The sequence below is a fragment of the Euwallacea similis genome, chromosome 4 (assembly GCF_039881205.1).
Source record: "Euwallacea similis isolate ESF13 chromosome 4, ESF131.1, whole genome shotgun sequence".
Classification (NCBI taxonomy): domain Eukaryota; kingdom Metazoa; phylum Arthropoda; class Insecta; order Coleoptera; family Curculionidae; genus Euwallacea; species Euwallacea similis.
In genome coordinates, this window is record NC_089612.1 from 7,097,256 (window position 1) to 7,115,826 (window position 18,571).

The following is an 18,571-nucleotide window of genomic DNA, read 5'->3' on the forward strand; positions in this document are numbered from 1 at the left end:
AGTTTCTGTTTGTACATCTAGTAAATATACCTGCAATTTCACGAAATTTGCAATGCATTTGCTAAAGACTTAATTAGAGGAAGATATAAAAGTTTCCGGTCCAGGTCAGTACTACAAATGTTTTTTATTTATGTTGCTACGAATCAGTGTAGTATTTTCAGGACCCACAGTAAAGTCGTATACTCTCCAATTGCTTAAAAAGACATTAACTGTATAAATGCACTTGTATTGTTCTATGTATTTATCGTCAACTCCTGTCCTGACCGGTGTGAAGGTCAAAATTTTAAAATCTCAATAAAATGATTTCAACTGCGTATCTATTTTTGTACTTGGTGATGAGGTAGTGGTTATTCATTTGTAACACAACAATTTAACAATTATCGCTAGCAACTACTGATAGAGTGATGCGGTTTGACTAGTTTTAAACACATTCTCTTGTAGGGAAGTTCTTTTTGCATAAAGTAGTAATGTGAAGATGACGATTCAATCGGTATGAAGTAAATTAGTACAGTTCTAAGTAAAGGTGACAGTAACGATATTTCTCATACAGATCGGCAATACATCTCTATCTTATCAATTTTGTTTTATCCTGACAATCTCCAAGGTTGGCTATTAGGAAAATTTTGTAATTATTGCAGTTTACTTGGTGTTGCGCACTAAAGTGGTCCTAAATATTAAACAATGGCATCCTCAGAAGTTAATTCAAATAAAGAGATATCCGATATCTTAGAAGTAGTTGCTAAAGTGCAAAATATAAAAAATTACGAAATTGTAGTGGATAGTGAAATAGCACTTGGCGATGGATTTCTTTCGAATTTTTACAAAGGTGATGTAATTGATAAAGACACAGGAAAGTCCTGCATAGTTGCCATCAAAAAGGCCCCCAAATGGGAGTTTGATTGCGCAAAATTCTTTGCTAACGAAATTAACTTTTACAGCAAAGTTTTGCCTGCTCTGAAACAGCTACAGAGCGATGGAACACTTTCTGATCCATTCGACAATACTCCGACATACTTTTGTTCATGCTCAGATGACGCTAACAGATTCATAGCTTTGGAGCATTTACGCCCCAAGGGATACGTTTTGCATGACAAAAAAGTTTATTTCAACAAAAGCCAACTGGAGTTTTTGTTTAACTTATATGGGAAGTTACATGGCCTGTCGTTCGTTTTGCAGAAACAAGATATCGAGAAGTACAATGAAATTAAAGCAGACTATCAGGACGTATTTGATATGTTCACGAATACAGGTTTTTCCTATGAATGCTTGGAAAAGGCAATAAAAAAGTGTTTGGAGATTTTGGACCCTGCAAGTAGCAAGTTTAAAACATTCAGTAAAGTTTTTGAAAATGTTATGCCAACTATTAAAAAGTCATTGTACTATACGGGTGATTATAAATGCCTGACTCATGGGGATTGCTGGTCTAATAACATTTTGTTCAAATATTCCGTAAGTTGTTAATAGTTTAAGGGTTTCTTGTACCAGTTTTTCAATCCACTATTAAATAAATACAGTGTGGAACAATCAATTGGAATAAATTCAATGTCTACATATTTCGACATTATGTGAAAAAAATATCTAGACATGTCAATTTTAGATTTTGCAATTACATCCTGCAAAGTCAATATTTCATCCCTAAATTGAATTTTCTTTGGGTGACAGTTGCAACATTCAAATTTTTAAATTGAAAGTATGGGTTTGTAATATCTCATTTCAAAAGTCTTTTCATTTTCTATTCAAACTTGCTACAGTTTTAAACTTCATTGCAAAGAACAATAGGAAAAAATAAATTAGTGTAATTGACGAAATTCTCTGCAATAAGCTAAAACCATTTTGTTATTAATAAGATATATAAAATAACAAAAAAAATCAATTTCAATGTACTCCAACTTAACTTTTCTAAATCGGTGGATAGGAAGATGAGGATCGCTAGAATGGCCAACACGATCACCTGATCTTACTCCATTAGACTTCTTTCTATGAGAATCTATGAAGAGTATGGTGTACAAAATAAAACCACGCTATCTAGCTAATTTAAGAAGAAGAAGAACGCTTGCGATTAAATCGGTTACGCCTCAGATGTTGATTAACGTTAGAAAATATTTTTTTTTACGATTGGGATTCTGCCAAGAGGTTCGAGGGATTTTGAACATCTCATACTATACTAAGATTGATTTGTTTTATTATTTTATTATATTATTCATATCGAAATAGTATTAGTTATTAAATTTTTTACTCTAGACAATTTCGTCAATTGCATGAATATTTTTTTCTATCATTCTTTGTAATAAAATTAAAAACCATAGTGGTTTTGAATGCAGAGTGAAAATACCTTTCAACTGAGATATCGCAAAACCATACTTTCAATTTAAAAATTGGTGGTCGCAATTGCCACCCAAAGGAGATTGAATTTAGAGGTGAAAGTTTTACATTCCAGAATGTAATTTTATAATCTAAAAATGACATGTTTCGGCATTTTTTTCGCATATGTCAAAATATGTTGATATTAAATTTATTCCATTTGGCTGTTCCACATTGAATAGGGTTTTTTTACTTATATCAAGAATATTCATTGATCGGTTAAAGTGGTTATCTAAGTCTGAGCTCAAGCTTGACTTAGCTAACTTGTATAGGTATGTTAATGGCCATAAGAGATTCAATGTTTTTAAGACAAACAAAGCATGATATACGTGGTTTGTTACTACACTTTCGGTTAAGCTTAAAACTCATCTAAACATCAAAGCCTTAGCTCACATATCGAAGTTAATAAGTTATTAAAAGCTTCTTAACTTAAGTAGTATAATGATACATTAAATCTTTACCAGTTTCGATAGAACTTATATTGAATTTTTCTTTTCTCTGCCTTATGTATAAGATAACTCGTTCTTCCTTGTTTAAGTTGTTGGAGGTTCTACCTACCAATTAGGGAGTTCTTGGTGTCGGTGGTTCTTACTTGAAACTATCTGTTCAGTCATTTGAGCGTTGATAGCTTAAGGTTTAATGCTCAGATGGACCTAAAATCACAACTTTCCGTTTTTATTTTAAAGCTTAAAAATGTATTAATTACCTAGGACTGGTTCAGGTTATTTAATGGGTCAGGATCAATTCGTGAAACTCCTTGTAATCTCAACGTTTCTGCCGCTGATGCGTGATTCGTATCAGGGGTAAGAGGCATAAAAGGTAGAAATGAGAAGCTGGAGAATAAGAATGTCAAAGATTGAACAAGCGTTTTGACTGCTCCCTTATATGTACAGGGTGGCCCAACGAAAACTTTGTATCTCGAATTTCAGTATTTAAAATGAAAATGTATTAAAATGCTTGTAACAGTCGTTTTTTTTTATCGAGAGGGATAATTTTTTATTCTATTTTCAACCCTTAAATTTCAAACCCTAGACAGGGGTGACAGTTAGCTGTTCTTTGATTATAATCTCAAATTTTGAAGTCACTGTCGTTGTCCCCGTTTATATGACAGTTCGTCAAAGTCTGTGAGGAATTTATCATTACAAGAGTAGCAGACTTCGAAATAAGGATAGGAAGACCTTTAAAAGTGAGATATCACTGAATCGTTTTGATGCTGTTAGATAATAGCATTGTAAAAAAATAGACATAAGTTCACAAAGTCCACTGTTATTTGCGGAGATAATATTTTCAACTGACGAAAAGAAGGTCAGATGTTAACAATTCCAATAAAAATTATTTTACCTTATCGAGTTTTAAGTCGCGTTGCTATATGTCAGTGAGAAAAAATGAATCATTTACGTTCACACTGTTGTAAGTTGGAATACAAGTTAATAATGACGTAAATTATCCTAACCGAGCTCCGATTAGCTAAATTATACTTTCTTAATATTTTAAATGTTCATTATACAAGGTGATTCACGGTGAGCGTCCTATTAAAAATTCTGGTGACCTACATAATAACAGCCTCTACAATGACTGGCTTTCATGACGGGAAACCAAGGAAATTAATGTACACTATGTAATGATATGTAATGAAGTTAATTCGGGTTAGTTCAGGCTAAGTTAGGTGTCATATTTCACTTACAACCAAGTTTAATACTCAGATTCACAATTAGGTCTTAATTTATTGGTTAACACTTTAAAAATTACTGTTTTTTACTAAGACATTAAGGCACATTCACTTCAAAGCAATTTCTACAGGGTATTCCCTTCAAGCTACCTATAAGAGCGGGTCAGACGCCAGCAGTGTCCACCTTGGTTCCCAGAATTAACTCTTAAAGAACGAGAGCACTTTTCTATAACAATGACCAGAAAATAGAATTTTAACAAATTAATTGCTCTATTATTAGAGCAAGAAAAGTGTGCGATTAATTTCGCTATTATTAGATTTTATGGAATTTTTCATTTCATTCAGTAATAATAAGTAGTATATGAACATATGTATACCTTGTATGAGATCGTATACGAACATATGAATATTTATAATGTAGCGATTATGACAGCATTCGTTTGCTAAGGGTTAAAACATGGATTTTTATCTGCATCGCATCAAAGAGGAGACATATTTTATATTTTTTCAGGCTACACCGGTCATATTAAGCGAGCACGCTTGATCTTGCTTCTAATTCACCATGTTTTTTTATTATTTGTAAAGCGCATGAACCGGCATGCCTCTCGGTTTCCTCGCCTCGCGTGCGCAGTGCCGAATAAACTGGTTCTATGGTTATTCTTCGAAGATTTCCCTGCAATTAACCGTATAATATTACGTCAAATGTCTAGTGCACAATTTTCTCTCCTAAAATGTTAGTAAAGAAACAAAAATTTAGTAGCACTGCAAAGTAGAAATAAGTAATTTTATTTATTGGTGTGCAACAAGTTTTATAAAGGAACAGAATATGCCCTAAGGCTAAATTGCGCATAATACTATTTTTCGGAATATACAGGGTATATACTGTAACCCCGGGTCAACTTTACATAAAATCATGGAAGACTTTATATAGTGTTTACCTATACTACTTTGAATCAAAAGTGCGTTCATTCTGCAATACAGGGTGTTAACGTTTCATTAAATTTTTTATACTTCTCTAGTATTACTTATTTGATATTGGAAGCATGGGTTACTTTCTAAAGCTTGGCAACTCAGAAAGCATGCGAATTATAAAGATTTATTTTGTTATTTTAGTTAGTACTTTGGTAGTACTAAACTTGATTTAATTCGTAAATATGTTCGCGATGACGCCTGAAGAACACTTTTTTTAAATTTCCACGCATCAACCCGGCTAGAATAACAGATACAGTTATCAAATTTTAAATTAGCTTTAATTAGTAATAAAATATGCATACATTTTATTATTAAATTTGGCGGACACTCTTGTTCGTGTTGACATTTCACATCATGAGTAGAGGTGTCCGCCCAGACACTGAATACAGGGTGTCCCAAAAATATACCGAAAAACTTTAAGGGGCGATGGGAGACATCAATACAAACTTTTTTCTTAAATAAACAAACGCCCGCAAATGAGTCGTTTAAGCAGAAAAAAGGCAATATTATTTTGGTCATTATAATAATTTTCTGTTCGTGTTAGACGTTGATTTATTGATAAATAAACGATGGCTTATTATAATTGTTCAAAATGTTGACCATTTGCTTCAATACAAAGATTGCACCGTTAGTTCATTGACTCGCGCACGCTATGGAATATTCCGGGAATAGCTTGTAGATGTTTGCAACTGACCATTATTCTTGCTAAGAGGTTTTCCTAATTACGAATAGGCGTTTCGTAGACCGCAGATTTGAGATAATCCCAAAGAAGAAAATCCGGGGTGTTGAGATTAGGAGAACGTGCGGGCCAGACTACAGAATGTCCTTTTCCAATCTATCGATGCATATTAATAAGTTTTTCAAATGAGAAATTAACATATTTTTTTATGATTTGCGGGCATATGTTTATTAAAGAAAAAAGTTTGTATTGATATCCCTCACCACCCCTTAAAGTTTATCGGTATATTTTTGGGACATCCTGTATATTAAATGCTATCCATCTTCTTTGCTATAGTGCTGATTAGAATTTTTTTAAGGAATCTGACCTAGAGGACGCAAAACTGATAGACTTCCAAATGGGCAGAGAAAGTTCTCCGGTGCACGACCTTTCCTATTTTTTTTATTCGTCGGCCTGTAAGGACGACTTTGATGCCCTTGAAGAGTACCTTAAAATCTACTACAATGAGCTCTCCAGAGTGATAAAAACATTCGGCGAAAATCCTGAAGAAATCCTCCCATTCGACAAATTAATCCAGGAATGGAAGGACAATGCTTTATTGGGCGTAATTCTCGCATTCTACTTGTGGGAATTTAAACTTCTTGATAAGGAAAAGTATTTGGGTTTGCTAAAGGATGTCACTGAGGACAAAGAGAATGAGGAGAAAGGAACTATCGTTTTCATGGAACTTTTAGATAAAGTGATTGAAAGTGATATTTACAAAACCAGAATTAATGATATTCTGAATCACGCCTTTGAGTTTGGCATCCTCACTGAGGACAAAGCTGCTTGAAATTAAAAATTCTTGTAAGTTCGCATTTTTCATTAGTATGGCTAAGTACCTTGAAATCTTTTATTCAAATAATGTCGCTGGCTATTTAAATACACAAAGTACTCTCCTGCACATAAATTGTTTTTAACCAGCAGGACCAGAGATCCATTTAAAAGAAAGTAATTCGTTTGAAAATGTATGAGGCAGATCTGTGGTTCGATTGTGGGTGTTTCAATTATTAGCGTTAATAAAAACAAAGCCAGCCACCAAGATACATATCAATCATCTCTAACGTTGTAGAAGTTAAACGTATTATGTATTTAGCGGCTTTATCAAGATTTGTGTCTATTTGTTTTTCCATTGGTAAATATGTAAATTTTATAAGAGATAGTTGAGATGGAGGAGTTGCGTTAGTGTGTTTGAAAATGGAACAAAAGCATACACGAATGTTACAAACGATTTATAATTATACCAACATTTTGTTGTTTAAATGGATTATAATTGTTTAATAAGATTTTACGCAAGTGTATAAGGAGTAGAAGTATAACAGTAATACAGTGTGCACATAAAGTATGTAATAAATTCATGTTCTCGGTCTGGAATGAAAATAATTAAAAATGCTTGGACACGTTGACCTTACTTTAAAATTTCACACATTTTGATTGAATATTATCTGTGGCATCATCATTGTTCTAGGATGATGTCAGTGCCAGGTTGTTTTAAATGTTTTTGATAACTTTATGTGACTTTTTTAGATATATATTCATATATATTTATCAAAAATTTTGTTAAAGTAAAAATAGTAGAAAAGTTCATGTCCTGTATGTAAAAAAGTGCGCCGTTTCACTTAAAATCATAAAAAAAAATTTAACACTGATGTCATATTTGGAACCATGATGATCTCACAGCTAATACTATCCAACTAAACTTTGTGAAATTTTAAGCTAAAGTTGACGTATCTAAGTATTTTTCGTCATTTTAATTGCAGACAGAGAAAATGAATTTACTACATACTTTATGCACACTTTATATAACGTCACATTTGGAGGGATGCACTTTCGAAGAATCACAGAAAGTAGATCTATCTGAACATTTGCAATAGATATTGGAATGACAAACTTAGGAACAACTTACGAAGTAATTTATTTCCATGGTAAATATGCACCTCAATCAGATTTATAAAAATGAAAAATTCGTTTAACAAAGTACAGGGTTACTCCATATATTTAAACAGTACTTACTACTTTTATTATAGAAAAAGGGAAAACTTTAAATACTAACGTTATAGAGTCTATCCTAAATCGCCAGAAAATGTTACGGAATACAACAGATAAATATTGCAAAGTTAAAAAAGGTCGCAAAGCAGGTATATTTATTATGGAGCATCCTGTATATTTTATAAAAATTGAATATGCCTTTGTTTTCTGATTTAACAAATATATAACATGTTGACATTTGATTTAGACGTTTTCGCGGTATTTGCATTTAAAAATCAGGATTATTTTGTTTTTCCAAATCGAAATTGCCATGAATAAACAAATGGGCCGAACATCATTAGTAATTGTTATAGGTATATTCGACTGTCACATTTTTTTAATTCTATCTGTGAAATAGGTGCTGCTGTGTTACGTAATATTTTCTGGCGATTTACGACAATCTCTACAACTTTTGTATTTAAAGTTGCTCTTTCAACGTATAGTTTGAAATCATTAGCAGTAAACTTATCGACCCCCTCATTATTGAAGGCAACTTGAATGGTGAAATGTACCGGAATATTTTGTAAAATGAACTGTCCATATTACTCTAGGACTTAAACTTAGGAGTGCGTCAGTACATGTGATTTCAACATGACGGTTGTCCGGCACAGCATTCTGCGGTAGCACGGGAAGTTCTTAATAGTAATTTTAACGGTCGATTGATCGGCAAGTTTGGTCCGGTGAATTGGCCTGCTAGATCTCCAGATGTTACCTTACCGGATTTCTTGTTGTGGGGATATCTCAAAGATTAAGTTTATAAAGCAATACCAACGACACGTGAGGATATGATTCTACAAATTATAAACTTTTGTGCCAATATTTTAGAAAACACGTCTTAAATGTGAAGGGTCCTTTAAAAGAGGGAAAAATAAGTGCATTGAAATTCGAGGATACCATTTTGAACATTTACTTTAAATAGAAGCTATACAAAAATTCACGTTTTCATTAATCTTAAAGCGGATATCAACAAACCTTACGGTAAATTATAAATGAAAAAAAAATGAATTTCGTTAACTACAGTGTTATCTACATGAATCAAAAAAATATTTCAGACAATTTTTTTTTCATTTTTAGCCGTATTATCTGAATCTGTAAAAAAATGGAAGTTTCAATTTGAAATGAAAAAGTTAACCCCCCCCCCCCCCCCCCCCCCCTCCACACAGTGGATGGATGGGGATGAACTTTAGCCCTAATACATTTCCTCCTCAGAGTGATTAAAGCTTGATACTATACATTCCTTTATAGGATACCTAGTATTCGAAATATTTAGATATTCCAGGTTAATTGTTACACCCGGTATTCTCTATTGATAACCGCTTTCCCGCACCAAAAGGTTCATCCAAATTTCGCAGAGATGATTAATGGGCCACTTGCACGGCATTAAACCAATCAAAATTTCGTGTTGTCACCTTAATTATATAGAGTTTCGCGATTCTTCAGGTACCAACCCTTGATATATGTGACTCACGCAAGCCCGCGTATAATTTCCTGATATCGCCGAATGAATTATGGGCATGCAAATTTTTCGAATGCGCGAAATTGGGATACGGTTACGTATATTCCGTTCCAGTGGGCTTAAATCATTTGCGACTGTAGGTATTTTATAAAAATTATGATGGAAGGTGCGTACATGTAATGTATTAAATTACAAATGCACGGACCACCAAGTGATCAGCGCGCATAATTGGCTACCGATTGTATCGACGAACTGATCGATGAATTGCGACTGCTGGAAAATCAATCATGAGATTTACGAATAATACTCATGGAAGAGAAGAAAACGGCCGAACCTCATTTTCGGAACGAATAAAGGAGTCATCTTCATCTGTGGGAGTTTTTTCGGTCAATGATTTGTCATGGAGATAGGGTATCGGATATCGCACTGATCAAGATGAAGAACAAACCGTCGGCATTCATGACCACGATCTTTACAAATGACCACTGCGAGAAAGCCGAACATTTAAAACAATGAGCGTGGCCAATAAAAAAACAATTTATTATCGACAGTGTAAGCTTTCATCAATTTTTCAATTGGTATATTGTTACTTTGGCGAAATCGTCGGCTTAACAGATAAACAGGACGATGGGTTTTGCAATAAAAAAATGACCCGGTGTAAAGGAATTATCTTGAATACATGCTCCCCGTGGGGCTGAAGACATTATAAATTGAGGAACATTATTTGTACTGCATGAACATTGGTCACGATTAACTTACTCATTCGGTGTATATGGATCAGTGAGTTGGGGGAATGTTGAAACCATTGGGAACGTCATCATTGTTTTATGTAAGAACATGATTCGTTTATGACAGTATAATACCATCCAGCTTCAGATAAATTAAGTTGCAGGGACTGCAGATTTTCGGACGTAAATTTCCCGAAACAACTTCGAAATTTAGAAATTTCATAATTTCCAATTTCAAAAGAGTCCGAAAACAACGCAAATTGCAAAATCGATGTTATCGGTTTAAGTCGATTTGATAATCGTCATAAGTTTTATCCGTTGTCAAAATTTTCCTTGGATTAGAGGCATTGGGAGTCTGAGTAGTGTTTTACAATCCTGCAAAAATCATAAATTTCTCTTGCTGGGGTACGCATTTCCCATAAAGCCTGCGGAGAAAATTTCAAAGGCGTCTATGAAGAGCGAGGCGAACAAAATTTTGATGAGGGTGATGTGGTGGTCGAAGATGGAGTAGCTGGATTTAACGAAGAAACTTTTCTTAACGAAGGAAATTTCATCGTAGCTGATGACGAAGCATTTGCACCTGCTATTAAAAAGTTTATTGAAGTGGCTAGAGAAGCAGAATCTTTACTAATACATCACTCAATAAGTCTAGGGTCTATATGGCAACACTATTGATAGATCCATGTGAATAGTACCAACTTTCAAACAATACCTGTCAAATTTTCATGGCATTTTGACAGTTTTCAAGTTATAGTGGTTTTAGTGACAAATAAAAATTTTGTGTGTTGATTAAACATTGTTTTTTGATAGGAAAAAATACTGTTGAAGCCAAATAGTGGCTTGGTAAGTGTTATGGAAACTCTGCACCAGGGCAATCAACTATTATTGATTGGTAAGCTGAATTTAAACTCGGCCGTACAAACACCGATTGTTAGAAATTATTATTAATATTGTTGGAAATTGTTGTTGGTTGTGGGAGAAGATTGTTTGATATCTATAAGAATGATTAATTAAGATTAGAATGTCAATAGTTTTGAAAAAAATGTTACGATTATGTTGATGTTTGCATAAGGAGCGTGTGAGACGTGACTCTCACGCTTGAAAACGGAATAAAATCGATACGAGAGGTACACACGATAGTAGTAGTACCGTGGCTCAGGAGTAAAGCGTATACTTCGTGTGACGAGATATTTTATTTTCCCAAGTTAAAAATTTATTTTGAAAATTTTACACAATAATGTTGAACGCTCTGGCCGCCCAAAATGGGCAGTAGTTCCAGAAAACATAAAAAAATTCACAAAATAGTTTGAATAACCGCAAAGGAAGTTACGTGAGATAGCCGATACCTTAAAGATATCAGAAGGTAGTGTGTTTACAATTTTACACGAAAATTTGATCATGTGTAAGTTACTTTCAAAGTGGGTGCTACGTTTACGCACACCAGACCAAAAATAACAACGCATTGATGATTAATATTGCTTTTTGAAGCTTTTCAAGCCAGATAAAACGGATTTCTTGTATCGGTATATGACAATGCATGAATTATAGATCCACTTTTATACACCCGAATTAAAAAGATCGTCAGCTGAGGAGACAGCAGCCAGTGAAAGTCATCCAAAACAACCAAAAACTCAAGTTAGCTGGCAAGGCTTTATGATACATATTTTGGAAAGCGCACAGTATTTTGTTCATCGACTATCTTGAGAAAGGTAAAATTTTCAATAGCAAATATCACATTGCATTATTGGGCCTATTGAATGTAGAAATCAAGAAAAAACAGTCTCATAAGCAAAAGAAAAAAATACTATCCCATCAAAACCATGCCCCGTGGCACAAGTCGATGAAAACGATAGTTAATTGAATCAATTACGCTTCGAATTTCTTCCTCACCCACCGTACTTTCCAGATCTAGCCTCCTGCGACTACTGGCTTTTGGAGACATCAAAAAGATGCTTTAGGGAAAGAAATTTAGTTCAAATGAAGATGTGATTAGAGAAGATATTTTGAGAGCAAAGACAAATCGTTTTACAAAGAAGGCATTGAAAAGTTAGAGGAACGTTGGAATGAATGTATCATTCTTGAAAGAGGGTATGTTTCCAATTTCCAAAAAAAAAAGTTTTTATTAGCTAGATTGGAGACTTATTGAATGATGTGTTACTTGTACTCGATAGAATTTGGAGGACAACTGTACCCTGTCAAGGACAAAAATTAACCCGCCAGCACCTTCGTAATCTACTAGATTGTTGCGGTTTTACGCTTGTATCTTGTTTATGAGTTCGTACCAAAATTTGAGCACATCCACGCAGCACGGAGGTGCCTTTTCCAATTAAGCTTTAGTTTCAACCTCACGCATAACTTGTTACCCTCTCTCATGTAATAAGCAAAACCGCTCAAGGTACCCAAGATGCACATGAGAAAATAAATAAACGTGTGATTTGCCCATAAGGGGGTTTAAGCCTAAACGAACCTTAGTGAAATGATTTATGGCCGGTACCCAGCGCAAGATAGGTGAAAAAGTTAATAAGGAATGCAAATGCATAAATTACCTATCTGTTTAATTGACCATATATTTCTACTCCTATAGATTTACTGTTTTCTCGCGTTGCTGATGTTTCGCTAACAAGGTAAAGTGTTTTTAGTTTTTTGCGTTGGGCGCATGTAATCAGCAGATGATGCCATTCTAATCAATGCACGCATTCGAAAAAATTCAAAAGAGTGCTGAAAATGAAAGCTTACGCAAAAACATTTCAGAGATGGACCATAAATGAGACACTTAAACCCGAAGTGGTTCGAGTGAAAAAATTGTTTTCTAAAATTAATGAGTGTAAAGTTATAGTGTTACAGAAAAATCCCGAAGTCAAACTTTGAAATTTTATTGTAAAATAATTTTAAGAATCATATCAACTTTAATTTCTCTGAGCAGAGATTTTAATTTCAGTTACCTTACTTATTTTGCCCTTTTTTGATTATTTTTGATGATATGGTTTTCAAGATTCTCGCAACTGAGCACATTTTTATGATTAGTAAAGAAGAAATAATATATTTGCTTCTTTTTAATGTTTCAACAAAATAACAATAAGAGACCAATTTTTGGGAAAATTTGTCAAGGAAAATGTCAAGAAAAATTAACAAATAGACATTGATTATGCGTTTTCTTCTACTTCTCCTTACTCAAGTGGACCAATATCTTGAATATTCCTATTTCCAATCTCTGAAATATTGCTGACAGACAGGAGGAATAAATTTGGAAAGTTCTTTCATGTTTTCCTTCTTTTTCTCATTTACTGGCAAGGAGGATGAATACAATGGTTCTAGAAGAATATTTTTAAAATTTAGTGGTCTACTTTTGCGCGTTGAAAATAAATTAATGACTTCGAAAGGAATCTGTCCATTAAGTGTTTCCTTATAAAACATTTTGTTAAGTTCTTCTTTCTTGAGCCGCTGAATTTTCAACCAGAGTACAGGCCCATCAGCGTATTTCTTCGCACTTTGTCTTGTCAATATATTACCCTACATATGGACGCGTGGCGCCATGGACAACCGCAGTCCTTTGGGGCTCAGGAATGAGGGAGTTAATGTGGTTTTAATTTTGATCATTCAGTAACAATTTCAACCACTGTAATCGCAGGACATGTTTATTTCTCACCTATTTTTTGTATGACCTACCGTGATGACTAATTTCTTCAATATTTAGACAGAGTATATACAGGGGATCCTAGGGAAAAGGACCCATCTTGAATATCTTTTGAGTTGTTTGTTAAAAAAATACTAAAATACGTTAATTTTGATAGGGAGGGGACATTATTTGGTGAAAAAGTTTTTTTCGAAATGTCATCCCTCTACACTTTGAACCTACCTCTTTGAAATTTTCGTATTGGAAGAAGGGTATCTTGTTTGAAAGCTATTTTTATTCTATTCATGATCAAGTTTTTATGTTTGTATGTCGGTCTTGTTGACATTTCGAAAACGACTTTTTCACCAAATAATATCCCCCTCCCTATCACAGTTGACGCGTTTTAGCGTTTTTTTTTTGTATCAAACAACAGAAAAGATGTTCAAGGTGGACACTTTTCCCTGGGACTCCCTATATATATTATAGTATAGTATATAGTATATTATAAATGGTGACTCACTAAAACTCATGTTTTAACGAAATTTCAATAGCAGTAAATATCAAATACAAACTGACTTTTAAAATTAAAGTGGTCTAAGTCAGACTTGTGTCATTCTAGCTGTCAACGGGACGAGGACGTGATTGCGCACACTCATTGGTGGCAACATCTATGGGAAAGCTATTGGAAGATTATTTCTGACATTTCTTCATGATGTTGATTCCTATATAGTGAAGCTGTAACAGTAATTATGTCGGAGGTGCAATTTTTTTTCTTGGACCACTCTGGTTTTCAAAGACTGAAATTAAATGCTTTTTCAGCTATTACATAAATTTCTTCAACTGGGACTTACTCCAGACAGACTTCGAATTGTGGACGAGGCTTCAAGCAGCGTGTGCATATTTAATTGAATTACATATTTAAAATTGGTGTTCGTATGTCTCCACTCCCTTGTAAACTGATTCTACTAACCACTCCCTAAGTCTAAAACAATACAACGGGCACCGTGTTTATGCCGTACAGAAGCAATTTTTTACGATTTATACTTTAATTCCTGTCAAGCAGTATTTACGTTAATAAATGTGAATGACATTCAATGCTAGAACATAATACCACCGTAATTGCCTCATTGTTTGTTTGTAGTTTAGTGTTTCGGTTATTTATGTCTCGATATTTTTAATTGCATTTACAATATGTATGCAAGATTTCAAGTTCCCACAAGAGACTTCCACTGGCGTAAAACGTATGGGTATCAGCTGCGGATCGAAGAGAGATCGAAGTTAAGCGAAAAAGCTCCTTTTCCCAACGCTTGTAGCCGTACGGCCACATAATGAATTTATTCCAGCGTGTCTGTCTATTTAGACGTCAATCTGAATCCGATTCAAACCCATAAGTTTAGCTTATTTTTTTGGATAACAAGACTTCGAGTTGTGCGTGTTGCTGTTCAACACAATTCAACATCTCAACGGGCTTGTGTGATGCGCGACTTGGCATGTTTCCCGGCACGAAGAAAAATCCGATACGACTTTATTGATCTTTAGTTTTCTTGGTCATTCCTTGGAATTGCCGTCAATTGACTCTTTATTTCATCGCATTTCCGAAGCTTCAGATTTGACAACCACCGGGGCCTAAATCCTTGAAACGTTGCCCATTTAATTTGCTTAATAATTAGAACAGCTTGGAAGTACCGCGGCTCTAAATTGTACCCTCCTTAACTTTTTAATAAACTATTATTTAAAAAAAGTTCCAAAGCAGCATTAAATAGAACAAAAACGACTATTCTTTGACATTTGTTTATTTTTTAAATATTGCCTACGTCACCTATAGGTCAAAATGGCCGATTTTTGAAAATTAAAACGTTATTAAAAGTAGTTTTGAAATACTTTTAATGTGAGGTATCACTTGATCCGTGTTTCAGTTTAAAAAAGTTTCTGATCTTCTGAAATTATATCCTGCAACGTGAAAATTTTATCCTTAATCCTTAAGCCCTTTTGGGTGGCACTTGCAACTTCCAAATTTTTAAATTGGAAGTATAGGTTTGCGATACCTCAATTGAAAGGTCTTTTTACTCTGTATTCAAAATTGCTATGATTTTAAACTTTGTTGCAAAGAATAATAGGGAAAAATAAATCCGTGTAGTTGACGAAATTCTCTATAACAAGCAAAAAACTTAATAACTAATACTATTTCGTTATGGATAATGTAATAAAATAACAAAATAAATTAATCTCAATGTACTATAAGATGTTCAAAATGCAAACCTCGAATTTCTTGGCAGTATCCTCTAATCGTAAATAAAAATTTATTCTAATGTTAATCAACATCCGAAGCGTAACCGATCTAATCTCCAGCATTATTCTTCTTCTTAAATCAGCTAAATAGCGCGATTTAGTTTTGTATACCATACTCTTCACATATCCCTCATAGGACTGAGTCTAATGGAGTAACATCAGGTGATCGTGCTGGCCATTCTAGCGATCCTGGCCTCCATGTTTACCGATTTGGAAAAGTTAAGTCGAGGTACATTGAGATTGCTTTGCTTTGCTATTTTATTGCATTATTAATAATGAAATGCTATTAACTAAATTTTTAGTTTGTTGTAAAGAATTTCGTGAATTATACGAATTTATTTTTTCCTATTGTTCTTTGCAATGAAGTTTAAAACTGTAGCAAGTTGAATAGAGAATGAAAAAAGTTTTCAATTGAAGTATCGCAAACTCATATTTCCAATTTGAAAATTTGGGAGTTGTAATTATTACCCAAAGGTGGTGGAATTTAGAGATGAAATATTTGCTTTGCAGGATATAATTTCAGAATCTAAAATTGACATGTCTCGGTATTTTTTTCGCATATGTCGAAATATGCAGATGTTGAACTTATTCCATTTGGCTGTTCCACAGTGTTTCACGTAAGCTTCACAAGCGCATCTATCGAGACTTTGCGATTTCGAAACTAGGGCCTAGTAACGGGCCGACTAAAGCTGTGTAAAGTACTGAAATAAGGCAATAATAATAAAGATTCGAGTGAAGTCAATCGTTGTAAATGACATAAACATAGAAACTGTTCATATTTTAGATTATCTGCTTCTCATCAGTAAACCCATTAAAATAAGCTTAATTCCCTCTAAGGTGCGATTATTTACTCACACATTCAGAATTATTTCCCAATACTTTAGTATCCTGTTGAGACTTGAGGTTAGGCATCTCTACTATAACAGTTAATTAACACAAGTTATGGTTAATAGGGAAAAATTTTCAATGAGAAAATCTTACAAACGGCAAGATTTTTGTCAATGTGACTTAGTGAATTGCTGTATTTATGGCTAGGACTAGAGATGGTTCCGTGGGAAAAATTATGATACAGGTGCGCCATTCTAAAGAGGCCTACCTAAGCAATCAATGGTACCTACCCATATCGGTTAACACTCAAGTGTGCCTCCATGCATCATCGAATAATGGTCTATTCTGTTATTAGTTTACACCTCAGAATTTTTGTCAAGCAATCGAACGCAGGACTGGCCTTAGCGTTGGTTTTTGATGCGTATTAACTGTGGGTTTTAACTTAAAATTTCAGAATATTCTGCGCTCAATTTATTGCTTTCGGCATGTTAACATCGGCTTATCAGCCAACTCACGTCTTGGAGGTAAAGATGTTCGGGTCACATTGAACACGTAATAAATCTGTGACGCCGTGCCTTTGAAAACCAAACAAATCGGAAGTTCCCATTACAAAGGATTTACTGGCGAACGTGGATTGTTTGATTTTATTCCGGTTGCGGGTTATACGCCAGGCGTGAGAATTTTTAATTGTCAATATTTGTCTGGAACTGAGCTACTATGGTGCATATTAATTCGGTTTTGTGGGAACATTAAAGGTAATGATTTAGCCACGAATGATAAAAGAAACACTAGATTTAGCCAAGCGCGCTAAGGCTTAGCGCGTACTTGTCATTTTTTGTCGTATCATAATAGCAAAATGGAATTTGAAGAGATACACTATCAGACAAAAAGCTACTATTATGATAAGTAAAGCTATTATTATGATAGAACACGGTTTTTGAAGTTTATTAAACCAATGAGTAATAACGTAATTCAAAACTATTTCTGTTTGATACGTCATAGTAAGCTGCTATCATAAGTGACATGAAATGTCACTTGTTACAAGTGTCACATGTAATAAGTGACATGAAATGTTATATGAAATGTCACAAGAGACATTTCATGTCATGTGTTTTGAAATGTCACATAAGCTCGAATTTAATAATTTTGTAAACGGTAGACTTTATAACCGCGACAAAAGTGGAGCAATAATTTGAATTTAGACATAGAAAACGGGTATATAACTGAAGTGAGTTTACTGAAGAAATTTTACATTTTAAATTACCTTATACGTTGTTTCTTTTACAGAAACAACCAAAGGTAAGCGCATCAACTTAGAGTTAAGAACAATGGTTGTAAATGTCTTTTTGGAAGAAAAAAGCTTGACTCCCATTTCCCGACAGTTCCTCTTGCCGAAATTCTGTGCATATAAAATTATTAATCACTACAAGGACAGAGGGCATGTAGAAATTATGCCGGAATCGAAAACGCTTAGTAAAACGACATTTTCAATGAATAGGAGGATTAAAAGAGTGTCTTAAAGAGATCTGTGTCCGTTAGCCTCGAGAATAATTGCTGAGATTCCTGATTTCGAAGTTCATCCAAGGACTGTTTAACGCAGATTATTTAGTCCGAGCGAAACTGTACAGTATATGTCCAGCCAAGAAACCACCTTGCTAGACTTGCATTCACACAGCGATATTTGAACTGGACAGTTGAAACCGGAAAATTTTATTACTTAGCGACGAATCTCGATACAAAATCTTTAATTCGGATAGAATCGGTGTGTAAGGCGCCTAGATAATACAAGATTTTACCCAATGTATGTTACATCAACAGTGAAGCATGGATAGACTTGGCTGTTTTCCATGAACCGGAGTAGGGTTATTGAACTTCACAAATGGAATCATGGGTAGATTAGTATATAGGG

The 18,571-nt window shown here is 34.2% G+C and overlaps 1 protein-coding gene across 1 annotated transcript; it reads left to right on the plus strand.

Moving 5' to 3' along the window:
* The first annotated feature begins 644 nt into the window (after positions 1-644).
* LOC136408394 (uncharacterized) lies at positions 645-6,977 on the plus strand. Its single transcript, XM_066389340.1, has 2 exons — positions 645-1,449; positions 6,040-6,977. Exons 1-2 carry the CDS (start codon positions 682-684, stop codon positions 6,511-6,513), a joined length of 1,242 nt encoding a protein of 413 aa, XP_066245437.1. The 5' UTR covers positions 645-681; the 3' UTR covers positions 6,514-6,977.
* The last annotated feature ends 11,594 nt before the right edge of the window (positions 6,978-18,571 follow it).